The 18,977-nt window shown below is 58.8% G+C and overlaps 1 protein-coding gene across 1 annotated transcript in view; it reads left to right on the top strand.

The window, feature by feature from the left end:
* Positions 1-18,977, top strand: part of OBSCN (obscurin, cytoskeletal calmodulin and titin-interacting RhoGEF) — a 137,828-nt gene that overhangs the window by 102,373 nt on the left and 16,478 nt on the right. Inside the window, 19 exon segments of the mRNA XM_074314098.1 lie at positions 57-152; positions 432-647; positions 1,106-1,175; positions 1,501-1,568; positions 2,577-2,696; positions 2,850-2,989; positions 3,353-3,553; positions 3,672-3,754; positions 3,916-4,089; positions 4,675-4,831; positions 5,128-5,244; positions 5,321-5,485; positions 5,569-5,727; positions 5,852-6,029; positions 6,530-6,643; positions 11,764-11,931; positions 12,219-12,321; positions 12,649-12,778; positions 13,504-13,612. Coding sequence (XP_074170199.1) covers positions 57-152; positions 432-647; positions 1,106-1,175; positions 1,501-1,568; positions 2,577-2,696; positions 2,850-2,989; positions 3,353-3,553; positions 3,672-3,754; positions 3,916-4,089; positions 4,675-4,831; positions 5,128-5,244; positions 5,321-5,485; positions 5,569-5,727; positions 5,852-6,029; positions 6,530-6,643; positions 11,764-11,931; positions 12,219-12,321; positions 12,649-12,778; positions 13,504-13,612 — 2,568 coding nt within the window.

The following is an 18,977-nucleotide window of genomic DNA, read 5'->3' as shown; positions in this document are numbered from 1 at the left end:
ACCACACAGGGCTGTGGCTCTCCATGAATCACCAGCAACCACCTGTGTGTCCCCAGATGTGCAGCAGCTCGTGCCACCCCGATTTCTAGAGAAGTTCACCTCCAAGAAGGTGAAGAAGGGTTCCAGCATCACTTTCTCTGTGAAGGTCGAAGGTAAAGCATCCTGCTCCACACTGAGGACCCCCAGGGAGGCTCAGAGCAGCCCCTCCCCCACCGAGGACCTCTACACCCCAGGGAAGCTCTGCAGCCCTCCCCCATTCAGGACCCCCCCCAGCTCAGAGCAGCCCCTCCCCCACTCAGGACCCCTACACCCCAGGGGGGCTTAGAGCAGCCTATGCCCATTCAGGACCCCCAGGGAGGATAAGAGGCACCCCCCTCCCAGAGCCCCCTTGTCAGTGTGGGGCTGACTGCCCACCATCACTCTCGCCCCAGGCCTCCCCACCCCGGCTGTGCACTGGCTGCGCGCGGAAGCAGAGCGGGTGCTGTGGATCAGCCAGGACACACCGGGCTACACGATAGCCAGCTCTGCCCAGCAGCACAGCTTGGTCCTGCTGGATGTGGGCCCACAGCACCAGGGCACCTACACTTGCATCGCTTCCAGCGCTGCTGGCCAGGCCCTCTGTTCTGCCAGCCTGCATGTTTCTGGCCGTGAGTGAGCATGAGTGGCCTGGCGGGGATGGGAGGAGGCTGGGCCTCCTTCTGGGGACATGGGCCCCCTCCCTGGGATCCTCCCCAGACCTCTCCCATCTGCTCTACCCAAGCACGGGCCCCAGGGGCCAGCTCCCCGCCACCCTGTGGGCTCTGTTAAGCAGGCTGAAACCCTTTAGCAGCCCCCTGACTCCATGAGCGGTCTCTTCCTGGGCCCTGCTCAGCCCCTCCGTGGGCTGGGCTGGTGCATCAAGTGCAGACCTATTCCTGCCCACACCACTGGTGGGCTGGCTGTGGGCTGAGTTGGGATGCCCTGCACATCCCTTCCTCGGGGCTCTGGATGGACAGGCCCAGGGCCCCTGGTAGGGGTGTCCCAGACATCATGCCAGGCAGGGTCCCCACCAGAATCAGCTCAGCAGGCTGGGTGTCATCCTGGTGGTTACCCGTTCTCTTCACAGTGCCCAGGGAGGTGGCAGCAGGGGAACCGACTGGGGTGAAGGAGGCCCTCATCTCCACCTTCCTGCAGGGGTGAGTGAGGGGCTGTGCCAGAGCTGGTAGTGGGGTTAGGGGGTGTCATAGGGGCCCTGGCCCTTGGGAGGACAATGCTACTGCTGGAGGCCTGTCCTGGACCACAGCTGGCTCTGCCCCTTGAAGGCTGTGTGGCTTGGGCTAGCCCTTGTCTCTCTGCCTCAGTTTCCCCATTATAAAAGAGAGGGCTCCCTGGGGCCTGACTGGCACCCGGCCCGCTGTTCCCATACCCTCTTTCTGTCAGAAGTTTCCTCATGCTCTTCCTGCCCAAGGGTATGGGTGGTGGGTCCATTCTAGACCTTCAGGAAACCCCTGCCCCCTTTAGGACCCAAGCCATCTCTGCACAGATGCCAGAACCTGCAGATTTTGCCAACCTTGCCGGGCAAAGGAAAGGTATGGGCTGGGCAGATGCACGTGTGCTCCGGCAAGGGCAGCTGAGCCCTAATGAGGGACGGCCAAGCCCCAGATGACCCAGAATGCCCCCTCACCCAGCTGTGGGCCAGGGCTCCCACACATCCCCTCGTGGGCCCGATTCTGAGCCCTGGTTCGTTTCAAGGCCAGATAGCCCTTGGCTCAGCACTCATGTCCAGCAGGCTGTGTGGAGCCCTGGAGAGGGGCAGGCAGCTGCCAAGTCAGGGCTGGGGTGAGGGCCCCCACATGTCCAGCCCCTTCCTGGCCACCTGCATGGGGCATCCTGGCACCTTGGCATACTTTTAACTATTGTTATTGAATATATTGAGTCTGCACAGAAGTAGAGAGGAGACAACCGAGCATCCCATATGCCCATCGCCCACCTTCAGATCACTTCTCATCTAACCTATACCTACTCTTTTTTCCTGCATATTCCCTCCCCCTGAGCCCCCATAGTCAGCCCTCATTCACCCTTAATCCCAGCTGCTGGGGCTCTACTCCGCACCCTTGGGAGATAAATTGGGTCCTGCCCCCTGCCTTAAGTGTCCAGATCCCTCCCTCACCTCCCACTGCCTGGTTGAGCTCCCTGTGCCATCCCCAAGCCCCTTCGCAGACCAGCTGCCAAATGGCCAATGTGAATGGAAGAGGCACAAACCCTGTTGGGCCCCAACAACTGTAAGCTCCTCCTCTACCCTGGCCTCTACCCAGTCAGCCTTCAGCTGTCCAGGCCCAGCACCCTGCAGCCACACTGGCCACTTGCTGTCCCCTGACTACCCACTGTCCCTCTGCCCAGGACCTGCTTCCCTTCATTTGTGGTGCCTCGGTCACACCTTGGCTCAGATACCCACGAGCCATTAAGGCTCCTCATCCTGGTCAGCCGTCTCTGCTTCCAGCAGCATAGCCCTGAGCGTGTGTGTCCCCATCTCTCCTGAACCCCGAGCTCAGGCTCGTCTGTAATGCTCGCTGGCTGAGTTAGGGTCTGGCCCCCAGGAGAGCCCCTGGCAGCTGAGGCCCGTGGCCACCTGTCCCTGGCTGAGGTGGGCACGGAGGAGTTCCTGCAGAAGCTGACCACACAGATCACGGAGATGGTGTCGGCCAAGATCACGCAGGGTAAGGAGCCAGCCCAGAGCGAGGTCCTGGGTGTAACTTGGGGGGACAGTGACCCAGGGTCAGGGCCCTCCCAGCCTGCACCCTGAAGACCTATGGGGAGGGGCACAGGAGAGGAGCTGGCCCTTTCCAGTGTCACGATCCCTGTGCCCCCAGCCAAGTTGCAGGTGCCCGGAGGTGACAGTGATGAGGAATCCAAGACCCCATCTGCATCCCCCCGGCACGGCCGCTCACGCCCCTCCTCCAGTGTCCAGGACTCATCCTCGGAGTCAGAGGATGGGGACTCCCGGGGAGAGGTATTCGTGTGGGGGGAAGAAAGGGCTTGGGGGGACTGGAGCCTGCAAAGGGGAACAGGAGTTGGGGGGGTGGGGTGGCAAACGGGGGGCCCTCGGGTGGCAGGATGGAGGAGGCTGAGGGTGCACACCTGAGCAGCCAACATCACCACCATGACCCAGGCTTCCCCTTGCCCCTCTGGGTGGCCCCACCGGCACGCCCCAATAGGGTTTCCATCAGCAGAGATTGGTTGTGACTATTCTAGAACTTCACAGGATGTCAGGATGGTTTCTTCCTCTCCTCTCAATGCCAGGGGTCTTGTGGCTGGGGGCCTGGGAGGCCCTGCTGGGGTCTTTCTGGGTCTGACCCAGATTCCCTCCCCCCAGATCTTTGACATCTACGTGGTCACGGCCGACTACCTGCCCCTGGGGGCCGAGCAGGACGCCATCTCACTACGGGAGGGCCAGTACGTGGAGGTGCTGGACTCAGCCCACCCACTTCGCTGGCTTGTACGTACCAAGCCCACCAAGTCCAGTCCCTCGCGGCAGGGCTGGGTGTCGCCTGCCTACTTGGACAAAAGGCTCAAGGTAGCTGGCCGGCCAGGGTGTGCATCCTGGGATTGTCCCCCCATGAGGACTGGAGCCAGACCCCCTCAGGGCTGGGCCAACACCCCCACCCTCTAAAACCCTCTTTGTTCCTCATCAGCTGTCACCTGAGTGGGGGCCCACTGAGGCCCCCGAGTTTCCCAGGGAGGCCGTGTCCGAGGATGAATACAAGGCACGGCTGAGGTAAGGGGCTTGTAGGGGAGTTAGGGTCTTTGCCTGACGACTTCATGGAGTGGGATGGCCTTGTGGGGGTGCCCTCCTCCACCATCTCCCTGGCCCAAGGCTGCACATGAGTGGAGGTGCCCATTCAGCAGCTGAACTGTCCCCTCACACTCTGCCCCCAGCTCTGTCATCCAAGAGCTGCTGAGCTCCGAGCAGGCCTTCGTTAGCAGCCTGCAGTTCCTGCAGGGCCACCACATGCGGCACCTGGACAGCTGTCCCCACGTGCCCACTGCGGTGGCCAGCCAGAAGGCTGTCATCTTCCGCAACGTGCAGGACCTCAGCAACTTCCACAACAGGTGGGTGGGCAGGTGGGCCTCGAGGCTGCTCCCCGGGTGTGTGTGTGCGGACACATATCACACACTCCACCCACTCACACACGTGTGTGTACCCCTAGGGCTGGGCCTCGGGGGTGCTGACTTGATTTACCTGTTGGTGCACCACACCCTGTATGAGGACACACTTGTCTCCAGAAACAGGCGTGTGCAGCTGGCTTACCCATGGAAGTGCCTGCAATGCTCCCACCTGTTGCCATGGACATGGGCAGACACACACCTGTGCATACCCTTACATGTGTGGGCACAGGGGTACATGAGCACACATGTACCTGTGCACACATGCACACCGACATACATGTGCGTGCCTGTGTACTTGTGCACACATGCCTACATGTACATGCATTCCTTTGCATGCCTGCACACATGTGCACACCCTCAAACATCACACATGCGTACCCCGCAGCCCAACACACTCCCTTCTCACTCCCCAGGAGCCACTGGGACCAGGCCCTGGCAGGAACCTGTTTCCTCCCAAACTGGAGGGCTGGATCATGGGGCGTGGGTAGGGTCCTGATGCTGGCCCTCACGACCTTCCCTCCACGGCAGCTTCCTGCAGGAGCTACAGAGCTGTGACACAGATGATGACGTGGCCATGTGCTTCATCAAGAACCAGACGGCCTTCGAGAAGTATCTGGAGTTCCTGGTGGGCCGAGTGCAGGCCGAGTCGGTGGTGGTCAGCACGGCCGTGCAGGAGTTCTATAAGGTGCCCCTGTCCCCTGGCCAGCACTGGCTGCCATCTCCAAGGTCATCTCCCCTGACCCTGCCCAACCCCCATAGCCTGCCCAGGCCCCTGGGCCCTGGCTTAGTGAGAAAAGCAGGCAGAGGCCCTGAAGCTCTGCTCACCCTTCAGTAACCCGCCATCACTGGGGTGGGGGTGAGGCCCACCCAGGGAGTAAAGGCTGTGTGAGTGCTCTTGGGTTCTGGGTGACACCCTAGGTGACATGGCCCATCTGAGGGCCTTGTTCTCCTTCCCTGAAACCCACCCTTCTGTTCCCGCAGAAATACACAGAGGAGGTACTGTCGGCGGCCAACCCCTCACAGCCACCCCCGCCGCCACTACAACACTTCCTGGAGCAGCCGGTGCAGCGGGTCCAGCAGTACCAAGCCCTGCTCAAGGTCAGCAGCCGCCACTTGCCCCTCACCCCACGGGTCCCATGGCCAGCAGGCACACCCTGACTCACTGTCTCCCCAGGAGCTGATCCGCAACAAGGCACGAAACCGGCAGAACTGTGCACTGCTGGAGCAGGCCTATGCGGTGGTGTCGGCCCTGCCGCAGCGCGCCGAGAACCAGCTGCACGTGTCGCTCATGGAGAACTACCCAGGCACCCTGGAGGCCCTGGGCGAGCCCATCCGCCAGGTCTGGGGGATGCCATGCAGGGCGGGCCGTGGGGCCGTGGGGGGCTGCTTCCCAGGCTGAGTGAGTGCCCACCACTCCCCCAGGGCCACTTCATCGTGTGGGAGGGAGCGCCGGGCGCACGCATGCCCTGGAAGGGCCACCACCGCCACGTCTTCCTGTTCCGACACCACCTGGTGGTCTGCAAGCCCAGGCGGGACTCGCGCACTGACACCTTCAGTTACATGTTCCGGAACATGATGAAGGTGTGTGGGCACTGTCTGGGTCCCAGGTGGGCAGAGGGGGCCTGCAGGTCATGTGGGCAGGAGGAGGCCTAGGCTGGTCTTCTGGCTGCATCCCAGACGGTCAGCTCTCGTCCTCCATCCACAGCTGAGCAGCATCGACCTGAATGAGCAGGTGGAGGGCGATGACCGTGCCTTTGAGGTATGGCACGAGCGGGAGGACTCAGTGCGCAAGTACCTGCTGCAGGCGCGGACTGTCATCACCAAGAACGCCTGGGTGAAGGAGATCTGTGGCATCCAGCAACGCCTGGCCCTGCCCATCTGGCGTGAGTGCCTGGTCCTGGCAGTAAGGCCAGAAACAGGAACTGAACCTTTTAGCTCAGCCGTCTGACTCGGGGGCACCCAGGCCCCTACCCCTGCCTGGGCAGCCACCAGGGAAAAGGCTGTCTCCTGGGACAGATGGCTCACTCTCCCCTCTGTCAGTTCAGCCTCTTGTTGGGCTGAGTTGGGGTGCTGGGCTGGTCCTGACCACAGTGGGGGAAATTTGGGGTTCACTTAGGGGCCCCCAACACAGGGCAGACACCCAGACTGGGTTCAGGGTGTAAAGGGTCTGCTTCCACACCTGGAATGGTAGCAAGGCTCCTCTTTCTACACACCCTACTCTCTACACTTCCCACCACCCCCCAGTAACACCCAGCCTGCCTCCAACATTGCAAAGGGCGGTGTCCGTAACAACCATGCCCTCAGTTGGGCTTCTGTCCCTGCCAGGGGTGCACTGAGGGCACAGCTAAGCACTCAGGGCCTGGGTGTGTATGTGTGTCCCCAGGCCCCCCAGATTTCGAGGAAGAGCTGGCCGACTGCACGGCCGAACTGGGTGAAACAGTCAAGCTGGCCTGCCGTGTGACTGGCACGCCCAAGCCCATCGTTAGCTGGTACAAAGGTAGGCCTCTGAGTCCAGGGCTGCTGGCCTTTCCACAAGCTGGGTGGGTCCTGGTCAGAGGCCAGGCATGAGGGACAGGCCTCTTGCTCCAGCTGCCCTCTCCCGAACCAAAGACAGACTGGCCAAGGCATATGCGGGGGGTGGGGCAAGGGAGGGCATGCATTGACCCTGTCCGAGGGGCTGACCTTCTAGAGGAGGAGACAAGTGACAGCAGAGAGACAAATGAGTAATGTGAAGTTGGGAGCAAGACCACCAGTCAGAGAAAACGCAGCCTGGCAGACGTGTTGGAAGGCTCCAAGGGGCAGCCAGGAGCCCCGGGCACCAGTACGGGCATAGCAAGGAATAAGGGCTGTGGTGGGATCTCAGATTTGTTCTGACTGTGATGGGAGCTGCAGAGTTCTGGGATCCCCAGGAGGCACCCTCACTCTAACACCAAGGCTGGGGGGTCCCATGTTCACCTTCAGGTTCCATGATTCACTGGAAGGACTCAGAACTCAGCAGAGCCACTCCCCTCAGGGTTCCAGTTTTTTGCAGTGAGAAGGAAGAGGTGTGAGGGGTGGGGTCCAGGTGGGGTGAAGGTGTCCCCACTACCCTGTGGAGTTGTGCGGATAGCACCTGTTCTCCTGGCTTTGATGTGTGACAGCACACAGAGAGTGGTCAACAGGGACTCTCACCAAGCTTTGGTGTCCAGGGTTTCTGTTGGGGGTCATTCACATTGTCATGGATGACCCACTGCGTGGCTGACCTCAGTCACCACCCTTCCAGAGGTCAACCTGATGTCGTGTGATCCAAAGCTCCCATGTTAAATCAGTCTAGCGTAAACCATTTGGTGTGGTTCAGGCCTCCAGGTAAATCAGGATACCTTGTCAGGGGTCGCCTGGGCTGGGAGGTACACCTCAGCCAGGTTGGTAGGTAAGCTGCACCTGAGCGGGCTTACACTTGGGCTAACAGGTAGGCCTCTGAGTCCCTAGTTCAGTATGAATAACCAAGTTTAATCCTGGTTTTAGAGGAAGCGTCCCAGGGCTACCAGTCTTTGCTGTCCTGCTTGTCCACAGCCAGTCAGGGGCATTTGTTTATCCAGAAGCGCAAAGGATGGGGCTGGAGAAGACATGTAGGGGCATGTTGCTGGGATACACAGTAGGGGCCATCCCTGTGGCCCATGGTCAGAGTTACATGGCAGAGCTGCTGGATGCCACATCTGGTTCCCGGTGGCAGCTAGAGAGAGCTGCAGGGGTCTTCCATTTGGAGGGAAGCCCACTGGCTCACTTTCTGGGGTCTATGGCAGTCCCTTCCCAGCTGCTTTGCCCCGCACAGAGGCTGCGCAGCTCATCCTTCCGCCATCCCTCCTTGCCCAGACCTTTTGCCTGGAGGGCTGGCTCAGAGGGACCCCATTCATAGAAGTCATCCAGAAGTGACTCTGTGCCCCTCGGGCCCTCCCTTTCTGCCAAGCTGCCACCAGGGGCATGTGCTGGCCAACCGGCTGCGTCTGAGGGGAAAGAAGGACGCACCTTGCCCAGGCAGTCAAGGAAGGATCCCATGTTCCCAACTGTGCTGGACAGTCCTTGGTCTCTTTCACCCTGGCTATTATCTGGGAGACCCTGGAAGGGATGACGCGTATGGGACAGCTGCGTCCAGTGAGTGGAGGAGGCTAGTGGCAGCTGCATGGTCAGCTCATGTTGACACAGTGGTCAAACTGCAGGTGGCCCATGTGGCACACTTGGCCATGGGGTGTGGCCAGAGCCGGCCATTGGCAGACCCAAAGCAGCATCATGATAGCACAGATAGCTCCGGGAGGCACTGACCCACTAGGACGGGTCCACCCCATGCAGTGTGCCTCACGGCCCCAAGGAAGGCGGGGGAGGGTTTCCATCAGCCCATCTATAGTTTGTTAAGTGGCAAATCAAACAGCCAAGCCATTCACAACAGCTCAAGGTCAGTGAGCACCTAACGACCTTGGCCAGGAAGAGCAGCATCAGGCAGCAGTCAGACTTGCCAGCTGGCAAAATGTCATCATACGGCAGGAGCTGAGTGTCAGGGACAAAGGCCCAAGTGCTGACCCCCCCACCCACCCTGGGGCAGCCAGCTGGGAGCAGAGGGCACTGGAGATGTGTATTAGAGACCTCACTGCCTGAATGCACAGTGAACCCGTTACAGCCACCCCAGTCTACAGCAGCTGGAGCCACAGGAACTGAGACTGGATCAGGCTAGTGACAATCCTCTGGCTGTGCTGGGCCGTTGAATTGGGACACAGCGTCTCCTGTCACCCCAGCTCCCTTCACGTTATCCAAGAGCCTGGAACCCCATTTTCCCCATGGGGTTCTGAACACCAACCCGGGAAGGCACAGGCTGCTGGGCTTGGCCAGTTACATGCGCCAATGGCCACCTCCCCACATGTGGGGCAGGGAATTCCAAACACAGCAAGCATCAGGGCCAAGAGGTAGGAGCCACAGGGTCCCCTCACTTGGCCCCAAGGTGACATTATCTTCCTTGCTCACGGGGAGCCCTGTGGAGATTCCATCCGTTGTGACCCAGGTGCCTGAATCCCGCAGAGCTGTGAAGGTCTGCGTCCTCCTGCCCAAGGTCCCTGGTATACCAGTCAGGCAGTCCCTCTGGCACAGGGAGACTAACACCACCCCTGATAATTTTTCTCTTAAAGGAGTGGAGGCCAGATGGAGGAGGGAGGGGCTGGGGGCAGCGATGGAACAAGATCCGCTTCCCGGCTCAGTGACGTCAGGTGTGGGGCTTGCTCAAATCCTCAGCCAGGTAGCATCACCACTGCTGCCGACGCTGTTTCAGCTCAGACCCCTCACATGGCAGCCACAGCACAGCGCTCTCTGGGGCTCTGTCCCCCTCGGCTGCTTGGGGCTTCACTCGCACAATGGTGACCGCTTAGCAAGGCTTCAGTGGCCTGGGCAGTGGCATCATCTCCAGCCTCTCTCCATGAGGTCTGAGCAAGGTTTCTGAGGAGGCAGGGCCACCTGGCAGAACACACACGGCCCTGTGGACCACCTCCTCCAGCTGTCACCAGCATTCTAGATGCCACCCGGGTGCCACAAGCTGTCATGCCACCCACCGACGGCTTCCTGTAGGCTTTTTCTGTGCAGGAAGGTGTCCTGCGCCAGGGCCCACTGCATATATCGGCTCCTTGACTGTCATCTCCAAGAGAACCCTGTACGTGTGCGTGCTCAGTGCCCATCCTCATGCCCACAGTTCTCGCTCACTCCTGCCCCTCCCCATCGGGGTTGACAATGGCCCAACATGGGTTGAAGCGTTTGTTGCTGTTCGGAAGAGGGCCGTATATGTGAAACGGCCCCTGAACGCAGAAGGAGCAGAGAGAGCAGAGAGCAAGGCAGACAAGTCCAGCTGGTCGGTCAGTGAGTGTGTAACAGGCGATTTACGTACAGACATGCAAGCCGGTCAGATCTCCACTCTCCACCCCAAAGACTGTTTCAGCTAAAACCTGAGTCATGTGCTGGGAGAGGAGTGTGTTTAAGGGGAGCCAGCTGCCACGTGCCAAGAGGCTCTGGCACCAAAGCTGGTTATGAGACACACTAGTTGAGGGCAGATCCCTCCAGAGGCAGAGCAGAGAGTTCTCAGGCGGGGGCCCAGGAGTCAAGGCAGTGGATTAGCTGCAAAACAAGCCAGCAGTTCTGTCCACACAGTTGGGGAGCCAGCGACCTGAGGCTGAACCAATAGCATCCCAGCTCCAAAGAGAGTCAACCAAGGCGACGACCCAGACTCTGTCTATGAACCTCCTTCTCTGAACCCCCTTCTCAGTACATAAGGCTGCAACCATCTGCTTGGTTTTTCTCAGTTCACAGGCAGCAAGGGGGGTGGCGTTGCTGCTGCCCAGCCGACCACACCCTTTCGGCATATCCACCACCAAGTTCCATGGACCTCCCTCAGGTCCTGGTAACTGGCCACCTTCTTTCTCTTCTGGAACCCCAGCCTCTGACTGTCCCTTTCTTGTCGCCAAACTGCAAATCAGAAGCCATGCAGGGTCTGAGATGATTCCTTGCCAGACAGACGCAAGACTCGAGTCGGTCGGAGACAAAAATTGCGGGTCACAGGAAAGCACAGCTTCTTACCTCAGTTGCTGTATGCAGTGTGTTGCACCACAAGAGAGAAACCCTGAGTTTTAGGAGGCGCTGAGCTTTTATTGTGCTGCTGGTGCATCTGCTCATCTGTCCCCCAGAGAGAGGTGCATTGTGGGCTGAAAGGGGTCAGGTGGTTTTGGCCCTGCTGCCCTGATCTTCAGATGGCTCCTTACACGAGAACCAGGAACCACTGTCAGGACAGCCATAGGAGTGTCAGGAGGGCACGGACAACCGTTTCCTGACAGTAGGATCGACGATGTCACTGGCAGCCTTACTGGAAACTGTTTTGTGGGAGGTGAAAGCCCAGGGGAGTGGGTTTGGGAGCCAATGAGAAGGAAGCAGCGGAGACCATGGGAGTGATAACTTTCCTGGAACTCATTTCAGTGGGGGCAGAAAAAGGGAGTGGTGGCTGGAGGCGCTTTTTTGTATGTATATTTTAAAGTCATTAAGGTTCCTGGTGAATCAAAAGCAAGATGCTGGTTAGGAACCATTGTAATTTAAACCACCTTGCCCAGCACGTGCAGAGCTGTTGGAAAGTGTACATCTATAAAATTTTACGTATTTATGGAGGAAAGAGTTCTTCGGAGGCAAAGATTTACATCTCCTCATCCTTGGCCCCAGAAAGAACCACATTACGGTTGGGGGTGTTAGGCATTCAGACAAGGGTGATTGAACAGATGGGTGGTATCCAGGCATGTCTGCTAGCAGGTCAGTGCCTTGGAGGTCCCCGGGGTCACAGAGTTGTTGGCAAGGTGGCTTAGGGTCTGGTTATCTGAACAGGATGTCTTCTGTGGGGTTCAGGCCCCCAGCCTGGTCCTTGCCTCCAGGTAAGAGCCTGCCTTCCAGAGGCCACACTGTGCACACGAAGGTCTGAATAAGTGTCCAGGGCTCTGGGTCAGCTTGGCTGGCTGACCACAGGTGGGCAGTTTTGCCGGTCCCTTGGGCTGGTGACTGTGACCCCCAGGCAGGCACAGCCTCTTGTCCCCACTGGGCCCCTCCATGACAGCCCTCCCTTCTCTTCAGATGGGAAGCCAGTGGAGGTGGACCCTCACCACATCCTCATCGAAGACCCCGATGGCTCATGCACTCTCATCCTGGACAACCTGACCGGTGTCGACTCTGGCCAGTACATGTGCTTTGCAGCCAGTGCCGCTGGCAATGCCAGCACCCTGGGCAAGATACTGGTGCAGGGTGAGCCTGGGAGGGAGGCTAGGTGTAAGGCACCCGGACCCCCCCCACAGCCCCCATGGGGTTGCAGGCATGCGGATGATGCTGGCGGGTGGTGTGGATGTCTGACCCAGGTCTGGGGACTCACCAGAGGGGACGGGGTCCTGCTACCTGATGCTGTCTCTTTCTGTGTCTGTGTCCCTCTGTCTCTCTACCTTTCCATCTCTTTATCTCCCTCTCCTTCCCTCTCTGTCTCTCACTCTCTGTATCTCTTCCCATCTCTCTGTGTCTCTCCCTCGCGGCCCCCACAGTCCCCCCACGGTTTGTGAACAAGGTCCGGGCGGTGCCTTTTGTGGAGGGAGAGGACACCCAGGTCACCTGCACCATTGAAGGCACCCCACACCCTCAGATAAGGTGGGCCGGAGCAGACAAAGGGGTGGGGGGGCTGCCTCAGCACCACCCCTTCTTCCTATAAATCGAGGGTGGGCAGCATGTCCACTGGGTCAGGGTGGGCTGGACACAAGCACGGCCTTTCTGATGAGAAGTGGGCATCGTGGGGACCCAGCATGTTCTGATAGCCCTCGCTGAAGCAAGGAGGACATTGCCAGGCTGGACATTTGGCCAGTGGCATCCAAAAGGGTGGACACTGTAAGGTCACCTGGATCTTTGGGGTGAGTGAGAGAGGGTGTTGTGCACCGGGGATCTGAGAAGGTCCTGCCTGACCACTCGAGTTGACTTCAGGTGGTACAAGGACGGGGCCCTGCTGACACCTGGCGGCAGGTACCGGACCCTGAGTGAGCCACGCAGCGGCCTGCAGGTGCTGGAGATCCGGGCAGCCAGCAAGGAGGACCTGGGCTGCTACGAGTGCGAGGTGAGGCAGGAGGCTGCTGGGGAGGGGTGGGGAGCTTGCGTCAAGGACCCAGCCATATCACCACCATCTATGATGCATGATGAGAGAGGGGACACCAAGTTCAGATCACCCAGGGTCCATGATGGAACACCAAAAAACTGTCGCCCACCACCCATGATGAGAGGGGCACCAGGCCCACGGTCCCCCACCACCCATGATGAGAAAACAGGACTCCATAAAGGGGCGCTGGGTGGTGTCTGGTCTGTCCTCCACTGGACACGCTGGAGCCCGTGGTGGCCTGGGGAAGATGTGTGCCGGCTGCGGCTCTGCATACACCATGATGCTGCTGCCGGCCACATGGGGTCTGGCCTCCATGGCAGGTCCCAGGGAAGTAAATAGACCCAAATCAGCTTGGACCCAGTCTGTCCAATTTGGTCACTACTGGATATGCATAGTGACTTAAATTTAAATCAGGTAAGTTAACTCTAGGTAAAGATTTGGTTCCACTTCAAGTTCTCAGGGCCCACAAAGCCACCACATAGGACAATGCGGATAGCATGTCCCCACCATCACCGGAGCTCCTGGGCAGGGCTGGGTTGGTTCCCTGTGGGGACGTGATGGGTGGGCTGGAACCCTGTGGCCAGGCTCTAGGGTTCTGGGACACAACTGGTGCGGGCCCCCCATGCTCCAGCCAGGCTCGCTGGGGAGCCGCAGGCTCTAAGTGGCCTCTGCTGTCTGTCCTGCAGTTGGTGAACCGGCTGGGCTCAACACGGGACGGCGTGGAGCTGTCCATACAGAGCTCTGCACTTCGGGCCCAGGAGCAGCGCTGCCAGGAGCACATTGCTGTGGTGGAAGGTAGGTGCAGCCATGAGGCCTCGGCCTGGCTGAACCTTCCATGCACCTGGGCAAGGTCTGGTGGGGGGCAATCATCAGTCCTTACAATCAGAACATGCTCCTTGGAGGAGGGACACTTAAGGCTGTGGAGGGGCTGCAGAGTCCCCGACTGGAGCACAGGCATGTGAGCCAGTGGAGGGTGGGCGGTGAACTCACAGCCCCGGCAAGGCTGCAGGGGCAACCCTGCAGTTGGGGACCCAGGTCCTGCTCACCATCCTGGGGAATAACGAGTGTGTATAAAGGCTAGACCCAGGCCTGGGCAGCTTGCCAGGCAATGACCAGTGAGTCCTCATTGGAGGGATGAGAGGAACAGTAGGACAACTCTAGGGAAGAGGGGGCCCCTTTCAAGGGCCGAGTACAGGCTGCTGGATTCCAGCTTGGCTCCTGGGAGAGGGAGCGAGTGAGTGAATGTCAGGGGCCCAACACCTCCACACTGGGTGGGGCTGGCCTGGAGCCACTCCTGGGGTCCTAGGGACAGGACGCTGTTGCACAATGGGCCTTGTTAGGAACAGTTGTGCTCCTGGCCTGGAGGTGAAGGTCAGCAAGATGCCTCACCCCTCTATGTGCGCCGTGGCTCCAGGGTCCCAGCTGGGCCCATTTGGGGATGGCCAAGATGGGGAGGGTAACTGGCATCTATCTGGGCCTGCTCAGTCCGAGAGAACAACCTTAAGGGGCTCACAAGGCAGGCTGCCACCCCAGGGAGAGCTTCTCCCAGTCTGAGCTGTCTACCTGGAAGGGGGCTGTCTGGGGAGATGGTGAGCTTCCCATCCGAGGACCACGCAAGCAGAGGCTAGGCCAGTACCTGGTGGAGCAACTCCCATAGTAGGAAGAGTTGAAATATGTGTCCTCGCAAGTTCTGAAAGTTGGTTTCTGTGCTGCTTGGGCCACTGGATCCAGTCCCTCTCAGGACCACCGTCAGGGGCCACCATCCATCTGGGTCCTCACAGAATTGGGCCACCTAGTGTCTGCACTTTGGCCTCAGGGCCTTTGAGGCCCTACAGGGCCCTCACGGAGACCCCTCCCACCCTTGTGGGCAAGGGTCCTGTTCCTCATCCCCAAGAGGGCTGCCAGCACTGGCTGAGCCAGTTCCCGCTGGAAGTCCCAGTGGTGTCTGCTGGCACTTCCACCTCCTGCCGTGAGGCGTCTCGCGGGGAGGTGCTGACCCGGGGCCACGGCACTCCCTTTTGGCTGTACACAAGCCTGTCCTGCAGAGCCAGTCACTTCGTTGTCATGATGGGTCTCTTTCTGTCAACCTCCCATGGCTACGGGGTCTAGAGGAAGGGTGGCCACTGGTGCCAGAAACGGTGCTGTGCATCACGCGGGGAGAAGGCCAGTCCTCGCAGACCCTGGAGTTGGAGCCCGCCGCCTCCCGCTTCCTAACCTTGTCATGCTGCTGCATCTTTAACCCGGTGGCCTCACAGCCGGCCGGCCCTGTGGCGTGGGCACTGGCCCCTCGCTTGTGAAACTGCGCTGGGCCAGGCGCCCTGCTTCGCACGGCTCCACCCTTCCCATGGTCTTCAGTACTCACCGGGGCCCAGGGCCCTTCAGGCAGCAGTTTGGTCAGGAACAAAGATGCCAGGAGTGTAGCAGCCCCAGGTGCCTGCCACCACCCCCAAGGGCAGCAGGACAGGCCCCAGTCAAGAAGGATGAGGGGCGGAGCCCTGGTTCTCCAGCCGCTCTGTGTACCTACCTGGTCTGCCTGCAGGCCACCACCAGGCTGGCTGGCTCTAGACCCGCTTAGTTTAAACACACAGGGCATTTTGGCTGATCCCATTGTCTCCCAGTGGGCTGCCCTGTCTCCAGAAACAGTTTGCACAAACAAACAAATGCACACCTGCATCTTTGTGCATGCACACGCATGCAGACACATACACACATGCACATGCATCGTAAATGTGGCTCCCAAGTGCCACACAGACGCAGCTAGTACATTGAATTCATTTATACCTAATTGGAGACAAGTTTAAAATATTCTTGGTTGTCGAAGGGAAAGCCTTACTGTGTGTGAACCTGAAGCAAAGCAGAAAATCCCACAGACCAGAAGCCAGGAGGCTGTGTGCCCTGGGCCCCACCACTCGACTTTTCTAGGCCTCCCTCTCATTTCCCTGCAGGATGGTGAGGGGGATGTTGAGATGTCAGGGTGCTAGTAGCTGGTAGAATGCTGCTGTCCAGGTGGGCAGGACTGAGTAAGACATCTCTGTGCCAAGCCTGACCCTGCCAGAAGCTGCAGAGTAAAAGGCCTCAAGACAGTTGGAAGTAGGTGCTGCCTGGTCCCAGATGAGTCCATCCTGGCTCTGGGACAGGACCTGTCCTGGTGGCCCCAGGGAAGGGAAAGCTAGATGTTCCTGTGGGAAGACCCAGGTTTCCCAGCTCACTTGGAGCTCAGAACCTTGCTCAGACATGCACAGGTTGCAATAGGACTTCATGGTCTCATGCCACGGAGCTCAGAAGTGCCACCTCCAGGACTCCAGTCATTCTCCCCTGGAGAGGTGCCTTTGGTCTTTAGGATTTCCTTCCTCCCTCTCCCTCCCCCTCCCCCTCCTCCTCCCCCTCCCCCTCCCCCTCCCCCTCCCCCTCTCCCTCAGATGGGTAGCAGCCATCCTGGTCCCAGTTTGGCTGCTGGCTCACTGTGCAGCCATAGGCCATCCCTCCCAGCCACCACCCCCCCAACCACAGCCTCAGTTTCGGTGTCTGAGAAATGAGAATTTAGGCCTGACATATTCGCAGGGCTCTCTGGGCACATGGCTGAAGGAGAAGCTGGGATTTCTGTGTGGGCAGCCTTGGCAGGGCCCTTCCTCACCCTGAAGCCCCTCAAGAGGACCCTCAGGTGGCACACATTGTTGTCATACCACTCAGGGCAGACATAATCACCTTCACTTCAAAGATGAGGAGACAGTCATCGCAGGGGCCCAGGACCAGGCAGGGCTCAGATCCAGCGCTCCTAAGCTGAGCAGGTTACTACACTGCCATGCCATTCAGAGAGCTCAGCCTCAAATGCTGGCTGAACTGTAACCCTCGCTGTTCCGACTGTTTTCTTTGTAGTCACCGAACAGGAGACTAAAGTCCCCAAGAAAACCGTCATCATGTAAGTGCAGGCGTGTTCCTAACCCTCCTTCTGACTGCAGTGGCCCCTGCATGCCCACTAACCCCTGGACCTTGACTGTGTGGCCTGGCCACCTGCTTGCCTGACTACCTGGCCTCACAGCCTTTGCTCGCCACACAGACTGCCAGCACCTTACTCTCAGGGAATTCACCTTCCCTGGGACCATGGCTACCTTCATACTTCACAGCTTCTCTTCCAGGGTCTCAGTGCCCGCTCCACAGCCTCACTGCCTCAGCAGGGTACACATACTCTGTCTCACCCAGGGCTTGGACCCAGAGTCACAGCAGTGAGGGTGGATCTGGGCCTGAGAGTTGTGTCCCACAGTGGGCTAGAGGCAGAATTTTACCTTCAATATCCTAGGATTTAGGGCATTGTAGTCCACCAGAACTTCTGTATGATGGAAATGTTACACATTTATACTGCCCACGACAGCAGCCACTAGCTCCATGTGGCTAGTGAGCATTTAGAATATGTCTAGAGTGACTGAAGGACTGAATTTTAAATTTTATTTAATTTTCACTCATTTGAGTTTAATTGAAATAGTGTCACCACAGTGAACAGCACAGCTCTAGCCTTCAGAGGCCTCCAAACCCAACCCTCACGTTTGGAAGACGGGGAAACTGAAGTCCAGGGAAGAGAGGAGGGTTCCTCAGCGCCGGTCATGATTGCAAGCCAGCCGAGGACCCATTTCCCAGTGCCAGGCCCACTGCCCCTCTTCATTCCTCAGTGCCTTCAAGGCACATGGTTGTTGGTAATTAAATAATACAAGAAGTCCGAAGCGAGGTGAACCCAGAGAAGGCAGGGTTGGTTGTGACCTGGGTAACCTGGGAGGACTGCCAATAGGTGGGTGTGGTGGGAGAGCTTGCAACAGCCAGGAGGCATGGAAGACTCTGGTTTCCTAAGGCCAGGTGACTGAGAAGCTCCAGGATGGGCAAACTCTTAGTTCCCCATGGGACTCAGACCTCTTAAGGGGCCTGCAGTTGGTCACGTTGCTGGAGAATCCCGTCTTCAGACATTTGAAAGATCCTGAACTAACTCTTCCTTGACTTCTTCCCTCCTCCCCCAAAGCAAGTTGCCACCCCAAAATAGATGGGGCTGCCTGAGGCAGCAGTGAGCACCCCATCCCAGGAGGCATGTAACTGTGGAGCTTTACACAGATCAACTCATTTAATCCATGAGGGGAGCATTGTTATCCACATTCTATGGGTGACAAATGGAGGAGCGGAGATAGGCCCGGCAGCCCCCTGAGGGAGGCATCAGAGAGGACTCCTCCCTGTGGAGGCTGGACTAGGTGACTCAAGGCATCCCAAAGTCCAGTGTATTCCAGGCTTAAGGAGCTAGCGCCCTTCAAGGAAGGGTGTACGCCTCAGCTTAAGGAACTGAGAGGCAGCTTCCTGGCACAGCACCCCCACCAAAGCCACACTGCGCAGTGAGTGGTACTTGGGAGCCAGGAGTACCAGAAGGAAACCACCTGGCAGCCCCATGTGCTGCACCAATGGCCTCAGAACAGGATGCCCACATGCTCTCATAGGGGCAGCAGTGAGCCCAGCATGGGTAGGGTGGGGGACATTTAGGAGTGATCTAGCTTCTCAGTTCTGACTCACTGTCCTGTCTCAGTGATTTGGGCAGCATGAGGCCAGCAAGTGGGACCTGACCCAGGTTCCCAACATTTGGACAGGCTCCACACAGGGATGTGCCTAATGCCCCTGAGCCTGGGTGTGAGGCAAGAAGGCAGGCCTGTGGCCCTGAGTAGGCCACGTCTCCAAACCTCAATTTCCCCTCACTGGAGAGAGCATTTCCCCTTTGCCAGGTGAGGATGGGAGGAGCCAGGACCTTTCATTGCTATGCACCCTGAGGTGAGCTACACATCTCTGGGCCCATGCCTGAGACTAACTGCTCCTGGATAGAGCCCTGAGTTAGACTAAAGCAGAGCTGTAAAGAGAGGATGCCAACAGTACTGAGTTGTCACCGCCTGTATGCCAAGTTCCTCTGCCTGAGCCCAAGAGGAAATGCAGGTCCTGGGGCCCAGGAGAGCTAAGTTACTCAGTCTGTTCCTGCTCATTTCACTCTCAGCACCCAGCCAGGTCAGGGCGGCTGGGTGGACGAGGACAAACTGGCTGACTGGTCTTGGCCCCAGGCACGTTTTGCTCCTTTTTCAACCTCATCCACCCAGGGCTGCTGCAGAGTCAGTACTCCATGCATACCCACGTTAGATGGCCTTGA

The sequence above is a fragment of the Rhinolophus sinicus genome, linkage group LG10 (genome assembly GCF_036562045.2).
Source record: "Rhinolophus sinicus isolate RSC01 linkage group LG10, ASM3656204v1, whole genome shotgun sequence".
NCBI lineage: Eukaryota > Metazoa > Chordata > Mammalia > Chiroptera > Rhinolophidae > Rhinolophus > Rhinolophus sinicus.
The sequence above is the reverse complement of the archived record's forward strand: the minus strand, read 5'-3'. Positions and strand labels throughout refer to the sequence as shown.